Source organism: Arachis ipaensis, chromosome B1 (genome assembly GCF_059453495.1).
Source record: "Arachis ipaensis isolate K30076 ecotype BB chromosome B1, ASM5945349v1, whole genome shotgun sequence".
Lineage (NCBI taxonomy): Eukaryota > Viridiplantae > Streptophyta > Magnoliopsida > Fabales > Fabaceae > Arachis > Arachis ipaensis.
In genome coordinates this window covers 30,805,531-30,815,089 of record NC_142436.1, presented here as the reverse complement: position 1 = coordinate 30,815,089, position 9,559 = coordinate 30,805,531, and the positions used below count along the sequence as shown (strand labels likewise).

General features: G+C 32.5%; 1 protein-coding gene across 2 annotated transcripts; it reads left to right on the top strand.

Moving 5' to 3' along the window:
- Positions 1 to 3,661: 3,661 nt before the first annotated feature.
- On the top strand, positions 3,662 to 8,256 carry FUM1 (fumarase 1). Of its 2 annotated transcripts, none has more exons than XM_088501323.1 (17): positions 3,662 to 3,955; positions 4,070 to 4,187; positions 4,422 to 4,571; positions 4,839 to 4,949; positions 5,145 to 5,228; positions 5,570 to 5,668; positions 5,800 to 5,850; positions 5,941 to 5,990; positions 6,078 to 6,159; positions 6,272 to 6,366; positions 6,481 to 6,547; positions 6,683 to 6,733; positions 6,907 to 7,002; positions 7,297 to 7,395; positions 7,492 to 7,521; positions 7,605 to 7,670; positions 7,870 to 8,256. In XM_088501323.1, the coding sequence occupies exons 1-17, from the start codon at positions 3,798 to 3,800 to the stop codon at positions 7,954 to 7,956; spliced, it is 1,494 nt and encodes a 497-aa protein (XP_088357449.1). In that variant the 5' UTR covers positions 3,662 to 3,797; the 3' UTR covers positions 7,957 to 8,256. The 2 variants fall into 2 exon arrangements, with proteins under 2 accessions (XP_088357449.1, XP_088357450.1); XM_088501324.1 differs by having other exon boundaries at positions 3,701 to 3,955; positions 4,853 to 4,949.
- The last annotated feature ends 1,303 nt before the right edge of the window (positions 8,257 to 9,559 follow it).

The following is a 9,559-nucleotide window of genomic DNA, read 5'->3' as shown; positions in this document are numbered from 1 at the left end:
CTGTGAGCCAGCGATCTGTTAGTTTAGAAAATCCTTAAGATTAGATAACCCATTATGGATTTTTATTAAAATGTTTCTAAGTTGAATCATATGCATGTGGGAAGTTCCAGGATTGCCTTTGGCTTCCTAGAACCTTATATCTTATCTATTAGGCACTCTTACTATACTGAAAACCCTGATTCACATACCATATGTTGTTGTTATTTTTTAGATGCAGATCGCAACCCACCTTGGTGAGTTTGCGGATGGTGACAAAGCAGAGGATGGCTCTCTTTTGTCCTTTGTTTATTTTTCTATAGTTATTCTCTCACTTTTGGTTATTGTATCTTGTTGTCTTAGAGGCTTAAACTTTGAGAGACAGGATGTAGCCGTTTTAACTTTTAAAACTCTGTTGTATCTATTTTAACTAGTCATTTTAAACTCCATGAGCTGCGACTAGATTTCTTTTGGATATATATATATATATATATATATATATATATATATATACCTTCACGCTTTTGTATCTTTGTTTTCTGTGTCTTTGAGTTTTTATTCCTTCATTGGGCTTCTAGTGTATAATATTCTTTGATTATATATTATGATATGAGATTTAGAATTGTCGTGACGCATTATCGTCCTTTACTTTACGGTTAGAGGTAAGGCTTAGGGTGATAGGGTGTTACATTTCACATAGCGTTACATAATGTTTACCCAGAACTAAAACCTGTACCTTAGTTGACAGCTGTTTTAACTTTTGGATTTTTTCTCTCCAATCAAACCCAATCCTCAACCAAACCTCCTCCAATCAAGTCAAGCACTCCATCCGCACCAACCCGCACCAAGCAATCATTATTCAATCTAGTTACACTAATATTTCATATTCTCAAGCTAGAGTTTCACACATAATTAGAAAAAATCAAAGGAAACGAATTTTCTTACCTTGTACCACATGATCATGGGTCAAAATTCTGCTAGAAGTTGTGCTTGAGCTTTTGCTAAAGTATCAAAATCACAAACTTCAATACCACTCTAACCAAAATACATTTTCAGTGAAAAAATGAAAAATAGGTAAGACTTTTCGCGAGTAATCACTACAATAGTTAGATAGAATTGAAGAGGACGATGATAGGAATGCGTGAGCACCAACAGATCGTGGATCGGAGCTACAGTTTGTGAGATATATTTGAAGTGATGAATGAATAGTAATAATGATCTCTCTCTCTCTCTCTCTCTCTCTCTCTCTCATGGCCGAATATGTTATATTTTGGGTGAATGGGGAGTTAAGTCATGGGCTTGGGCCTAAGTGAAGGTCTGATGTAATCTTAGCCCATTGGCGCTATCTTGGGCCAAAATCTTTAAGATAAGTGTTTGGATTTTTATTATAAATAATTTTCTTGCCATTTTTACAGTTTTAGTTTTCTAACTCGCATTACCAATCGACTCAAGCCGGTATAGCTAATTATAACGCCGGTACACATTTTTCGCAATTAATTATATCTTTACACTTAAATTTATTTTCTAAGTTAAATTTTTCACCGGTAATTTTTTTCAAACTATAAATTTTAAATTTCTAACCCTTTTAGCTCACTTTTAATTTATTAAATAATTATTTATTTATCATTTATCTGACTTTGCAGGCCCTACATGAGTTTTTTCTCGTCAAAATATTGAGATCACTAATAAGAGAGTTAAATGCTTGAAGAGGTATTTTCTGATGAATAAAAGAGGAGAAAAGTAAACATTAAATTTGCAAGCTTTTCTGATAGTAGAAGTGTCTTTGATGATTATGACTTCTTGAATGATAGAGTCATAGTCTATGCAAAATCTTGATGGCTAATTCATGGTGGTAAAACAAAACTTCTTTAATCAATTGTTCTTAGGCTACTAAGGTAGCCATCTTCATCTTCTTGTTGTGAAAGAAATTAGAACACTTATTCCTTTAACCATTCTCTAAAAAGAAACAAGTTGAAAAATAAACGTGTAGAAAATTTAGTACTTGTTCCCACTAATCTTACACTCCGTTTGGATCAAGAGAATATGGGGGAAAAGAAAACATAGGAAAAGAAATTGGATGAAAAATTAAGTTTTCCTTCGTTTGGATCATCAAAGAAAATAAAGAGAAAAGGAACAGAATGGAGTGTCGTACAGCATAATATTTTCTCTTCTTCTATGACATGAAAACGGATAAAAAAAAACAAATAAAGACACAATTATGTATTTGCCCTTAGTAAACAGAAAATTAAAAATTTTTCATTTTACTTTCTTCCAAATCTGAAAACTTATCTCACGTCTTCTCTCCATTTTTGTGACTATCGCTTTTTAAAAAGAATAATATATATTTTTATTTATGACATTAAAAGATAATAGAAAAGAATAAATTCAAAAAAATAAATTCAAAAAAATATTATTGTTAATAAAGATAACACGTTAAAATTCTGAAATATAATTTGGATAATTGCTTTTTATTAGAAAAATAATTTAAATACATTGGTATATTATAATTTATATATAATATAAAGAAGGGTATTAATGTAATTCCACATACTAATAATTTTTTCTCTTCTTACTTTTCTTTTTTTCCAAACACAAGAAAAACTTCCTCCTATTTTCTTTCTATTAATTTTCTCTTCATCCAAACAACATAAAAAAAATCAACTTTTCCTTTCATTTTCTTTTCTTCTATTTTCTTTCCTTTTATTTTCTTTCCTCTCATTTTCCATCTTCCATCCAAACAAAGTGTTAGTCTTCTTTAAAAAAAAAACTCCACAATACAATAAATACAATAAAGGAGAAACTATAATGTGAGATATTGTCGGAGATGATTTATTACCAATTGATGAAAAAATTGTCCTTGAAGTTACCCACCTTTCTCTTGATAAACGAGAATTAAAAAGAATAACTTTTTTTTAATGATAAAGATATCAACTATATATGATAGAGAAATAGTATGATTTTAGATAATTTTTTTTATGTACATGTGATGTACAAAACTCTTATTAACTCTATTAAGATATAAGAGTTTAAAATTTTATCTTTTAAATACCTATACATTTTAAGAAGAAATGTATATCATATGGTTGCTTTTGAAAATAGTTATTAATTTAATATTAATTAATATATTCTTTATATTTGTGTGTCTTTGTGTCTAACAATTATTTAGAATTAGTGTGTCGCCATGTCCCATATTGTATCGGTTTCTATATCTTATTTTTGTCTATGCTTCATAGCATTTATGTAAATAGACAAAAACGAATGGTATTTTACTTTAGAAATAAATAAATAATTGTAAAAAGATTAAAATTATATAAAATAACAATTTTTTTTACAATAATGTTACAAATATAAATTTTTTTATTAATTAAGTCTAATCAAATTAGTTTAATATAACAAATATCAATTATAAGTTATAACTATTATTCTAAGTCGATCCAATGAGTTATAATTCAAATAGCATAGACTCCTCATACTCAATTAAGAGGTCGCGGGTTCGAGTCACATATCTTTCCAAATTTTGCCAATGAGTAATAGCTCAAATGACATAGTCTTCCCATATTCAATTAAGAGGTTACGGATTCGAGTCTCCTATCTTTGATTAAAAAAAAAAAACTATTATTCTAAGTCTTATAGTTTAATTTAGTTAGTAAAAAGATTTAGGTGCCAAATAATTTTTTTTTTTCATTACTGTAATATTGGTTGGGAAGCGAGCCTAACCAAACTCACCCATTCGCCCACTTGTGTTATAGCATTTGATCAGAAGAACAAAGTATTTCATTCTCTCGTGCGGTGTAACACTGATTCAATCCAAAGTCTCAACCATGGCGTTGTACGTGCTATCTCGCCGTTCATCACATCCCTCCACTTCCCAATTCTTCCTCGCTCTCCGTTTCGCCGCATCCTATTCCAGATCCTATTCCTCTTCCTCCTTCAGGGAAGAAAGAGACACCTTCGGACCCATTCAAGTTCCTTCCGACAAGTTCGTTTTCCTCTTCTTCTTCTTCTTCTTCTTCTTCTTCTTCTTCTCTTTACCTCTCTTTCCTTTATTTATAAATCTAACTTGTTCGTTTTGTGTGGTTGCTTGCGCTGTTAGATTATGGGGAGCTCAAACTCAAAGATCCCTCCAGAATTTCGATATCGGTGGCCCCCGTGAACGCATGCCTGAACCCATCGTTCGTGCCTTCGGCATCTTGAAAAAATGCGCTGCTAAGGTTTACCATCAGTTAATTATACTCTTCACTAGTTGCTCATGTTCTTGTTTATTATTTTTGTGAATTTTTTCCTTAGCAATTGTTTTTTTTTTTGGGATCTAATTTTATGCACTATAAATGGCAGCGTAAAGTTTCTATATTTTACACAGGCATTTTTAGGGTTTGTTCATATATTTATTTGTTTGTTTGTGGTTTGGATTTGAACCTGAGTTTCTTTTCTTTGTTGTAATCCAGGTGAACATGGAGTACGGTCTTGATCCCACGATTGGGAAGGCAGTGATGCAAGCAGCTCAAGAAGTGGCAGAGGGCAAGCTAAATGACCATTTTCCCCTTGTTGTTTGGCAAACTGGCAGTGGCACGCAGAGTAACATGAATGCTAATGAGGTTGGTGCAAACGGTTGATCATCCTTGTTTGGCTTAGTGGACTTGTGACTATGAATGTTAATCTTCATTGTTTGTGATGATTTCTAATTAAATGAAAAAGACCTGAGACAATTAAGTTTTGGAACATTTACGGAACTGTTATCTTTTTGAAATTTGTATTTTGGGTGTTGTATGAGTGTATTATGACTTACATGAAGCTTTGTATCCATTTGATCATTGCAATGAACAGTTCTTTATGGTGAAAGTTTTTGTGTTGGACTAATTCAGGTTATTGCTAACAGAGCGGCAGAGATTCTTGGTCATAGGCGGGGCGAAAAGTTTGTGCACCCAAATGACCATGTCAATAGATCACAATCTTCCAATGATACTTTCCCAACTGTAAGAACTAGAAGCATTTTTGTATGTCTGTTGATTTAGTTTCTGGAAAAATCTTATTTAATCGGATCCCTATGTTGGGGTTGCAATTGCTAGACTAAATTGTTCCTTTATTTTCTTTACTCCCTGGTTTAATGTTTATGCTTAAAATACTGATTCTCTTTTATTTCATATAATCCATATTTTTTCCCTTTCCAGGTAATGCACATTGCAGCTGCCATGGAAGTAAACTCAAGACTAATCCCCAATTTGAAAACCTTATATTCTACACTAAATGCGAAGGTTTGTTCATACTTTAGTCATTTTATACTACATAGTAGATTACGGGCTCCCTTCTGCAAATCCATGTGTCATCTTGGTTAGGTGGGATATTGAATGGTTTACATCATTTTTGCAATTTTTTACATCATATTTGCATCCTCTCCATATTATATGAGACATGGTTTCGTTTGACCCCCTTTCTTTTTTGGGCTATCAAGTATGCAATTATGGTGACGCAACACTTTTAGAAACCTCCGACATTTGCCTTTGTTTGCTTTACAGTTAATGACATCTATTTTTTGAACTTGTGTTGTCTGTGTTAATTTTTTTTTTCTCGGCCTTCTCTTTTAAACAATTACCAGTCAATCGAATTCAAGGATATTGTCAAGATTGGACGCACTCATACTCAGGATGCAACACCTTTGACACTTGGACAGGAGTTTAGTGGGTATACTACTCAAGTAAGCTTGCTTTCTGGTGGCTTGTGTAGTTTGGTATTCTGTTTACTATTGTTGTTGAAGGGGCTACAAAATTTGTACCATTTGTGGTGATTTTCCTTTTCTTCATTACCTTTTTCCTTTATCTGCTGCAGGTGAAGTATGGCATTGATAGAGTGATTGGCACTTTGCCACGAATGTATCAGGTTAGACATGCAGCACAGATATGAAATACTAGTTTTTCACTCATTTGCTTTTGGATTTCTTCTAACCGAGTAGAGATGATTCTTGAACAGCTAGCGCAGGGTGGTACAGCTGTAGGGACTGGATTGAATACAAAGAAAGGGTATGCATCCTTTCTGCTAGTGAAATGGTTTTCTTGTATGGTCTTCTTTTTGGTTTATTTAAAGAGTATTTTCCGGACGGTAATCAGGTTTGATGCAAAGATTGCGGCGGCAGTAGCTGAAGAAACAAGGCTGCCTTTTGTCACAGCAGAAAATAAGTTTGAGGCCTTGGTTTGTTACTGGAACTTATTTTTTGAAGTTAAATTCTTCGTGTGCTATGTCATTGTCCTAGCTTTTTCCATCAGTCTTTGCATTGGCTTACGTTCATATTCTCCTTTTGTAGGCTGCACATGATGCCTTTGTGGAAACAAGTGGTGCCCTCAACACCATTGCAGCTTCTTTAATGAAGATTGCTAATGATATACGGTTATTGGGAAGGTATAGTGTATACTTATACAGCATTGATTGCCATTTCTTTTTGTTTCCTTTTATTCTTATTGAAAAAATCACTCATGTTCTTTCATTGGCTTTCTCGATGCTATCCTATTATAGTGGTCCCCGTTGTGGCCTTGGTGAACTCATTCTTCCTGAAAATGAACCAGGAAGCAGTATCATGCCTGTAAGATCCTAATTCTCGGCGACTCTATATACCTGTTACAGAAACTAGCTGATTTCTTGTTTCTAATAATATTTGATTGTTTTATTTGTCTTACAATTGGGACTAACTCTAACTCACAATCATTTTTTGTTTCAGGGGAAGGTTAACCCCACCCAGTGTGAGGCTTTGACAATGGTCTGTGCGCAGGTAAACATCAATTCACTTCTTCAATGTCATGAATAATTGAGTACGGATTAGCTAACAGTTGCTTCAATGCTTGGAGCTTTGGTATTTCGTTCTTAGTACTTGTAATAAAGCTGTGCACTTTTAATTTTATGATGACCAGCAGTTTCTGAATTGTTACAATTTACCTATTGCAGGTCATGGGAAACCATGTTGCCATCACAGTGGGTGGATCAAATGGTCATTTTGAGCTTAATGTGTTCAAACCAATGATTGCAAGTTCTCTGCTGCATGTATGTTCTATATTCATTGTCATGTTATTGCAAGTCTATAAATGATGCAAAACTGGAACTTCTTGCTATCTTTTGGCTGATATTACACCATTTATTTTTTAAAATAAATTTGAGGCACCATATTTGATATTAATAGTGATTACCCCAAGAAGAAAATAAGGATGGCATGTGTGCCGTTTAATATACCCTGTTTGTTTTATGTTGCGTACTAATCCATGCTTCTAGAATGATATATCGCCTACAGTAATACCATATTAATGTTCAATAACCTATTTTTGTTCTGATTTATGATAGTCGTTGAGACTGCTTGGAGATTCATCTGCTTCCTTTGAAAAGAATTGTGTTAGAGGTATTCAAGCTAATAGGGAAAGAATTTCAAAGTTGCTGCATGAGGTTAGTTGATGACTATGATTCAGATCTTGCGAGTTTGCCACATAAAATCCCTTGGCTAATGTGCTTTGTCGTTTTCTGTTTTAACTCATTTTGCAGTCATTGATGCTTGTCACATCCTTGAATCCAGTAAGTTTTCACTCATAAATTCATTTTTTCCACTATATATTTCATGTTCCTTTTCATATTGGATGTAATTTGGCCTGTTCCAGAAAATCGGTTATGACAAGGCAGCAGCGGTTGCAAAGACAGCCCACAAAGAGGGGTCTACTCTGAAGGTGACACCGTGTTTTTATTTTTATCTTGTATACTTGATTGAGTATTTTCTGCAACTATCATCATTTCAAAACATTTTATTGGTTTGTCTGACATTAATAGTAGTATTGTCTTCACTGATTGATTCCCTTTAAATATGAAATTTTTTTTCTCTTAGATATCCAATTATTTAATGCTGAATTGTTTAAAATGGTGTTTTAGGAAGCTGCATTGAAGCTTGGAGTATTGAGCTCTGAGGAATTCGATAATCTTGTGGTACCTGAGAAAATGATTGGCCCAACTGATTGACATTGCATATAGAGTTGGTTAGTAATTACTCATTTGATAATCTACTACATTGAGGTAGTAGTATTTTTGAACCATGATTTTATTACACTGAGAAATGGCAATTCAAGAGCCAATAATTTTTTACTTCCCTAGTTGATATTCTTGGGGAAAAGTTACCCCAAATTTTTAAGAGATGTAGTATTGCAGGAATTTAGTTGGCCCAAATAAAGGGACTTCCCCCAATTTAATGTCCTTGAACTTACATATTTTAAATTTTCCAGTGAGCTCTGGATTACGGATATTATCCAATCATATACTAAAGTGCTGTTCAAGTTTACTGTTAATATACATGGATCACATACCATGATAATAATAACATTAACAATAATCCTGACTGGGTTACCAATTTGACATGATGTTTGAATTTGCGTGATTAAGTCATTGCTCGGTTCACGTCAAAAAAAAAAAAAAAGTTATTGCTTGGTGGAGTATGGTTGATTTTGGTTTGTGTGTGTTAAAACAACTTCTACTTATGCCGCCATATCGGAGGATAAAAAAAATTTGTTTGGGTGATCTTTTATAAAAAAAAAAATAAAAAAAAAATTTCGAGTGATTTTATTTTAAAAGATTTTTTAAAAGAATAAAAATAATTAAATGTTTGGATATCTCATATAAAAATATTTATTTTTTTATTTAACAATTATATTTGATTCTAATAATATAAAAATATTTTTTATTTATAATATTAAAAATATTTTTTAAAATAAAAAATTAAAAAAATATAAATTATAATTTAAAAAAAATTAGTATTTTTTTATTATTAAAATTTTGTTAAACACATTAAAAAATAAATTTATTTTTTATTAAACAAGGATTTTTTTTTTAATAATTTAACGGTGTTCAAACAAGCTCAAAATGACTTTTGAATAGTCACCTGAATAAATAATGGCTTTTGAGTAATCACCCACTATTCTGGGAATTTAATTGCATGTTACTCAGTGATCAAAATTTTAAGGGAAAAAATGAAACAATGATACTGTTTTATGATTTCAAGATTTCTTACAAAATGCTGAAAAACTAAAATCAATGAAAATGCACAAAACATCCTTACAAAACCAAACTTCACTTAAAATTCACTTGTTATTAGAGGTGGCAATATGTATCCTATCCGTGGGTATCCAATTCGACCCTACCCCATCGGGTAGGATTGCCAACCCGCACTCTATATATGTTTATGTTATATACGTATATAAAAATATGTTTTAAGTGGATGTTGAATCAAAGATTTCTCACTAAATGCAAAAGATCCTTAACCATTAAAAGAAAATCATTAATTGATAATTTAATATTTTTTTTACATAAAAATCAGTTTTATTTTAAATTATCATCAAGTTATATAATAATGTATATTTTTTGTAGCCCGCGGGTAGGGTCGGGTACCCGCGCGTTAAGAGCGGGTAGGGTTAGGGTTGAGATATTCTCAATCCGCGGATAGGGTATAGTTGAGTTTATATAAAAATATCAACCCGCGAGTAGGGTTAAGATTGGATCCAAACCCTACCCTACCCTACCCACTGCCACCCCTAACTGTGGACGTGCACACCGTGATGTGTGTGAGCTAAAC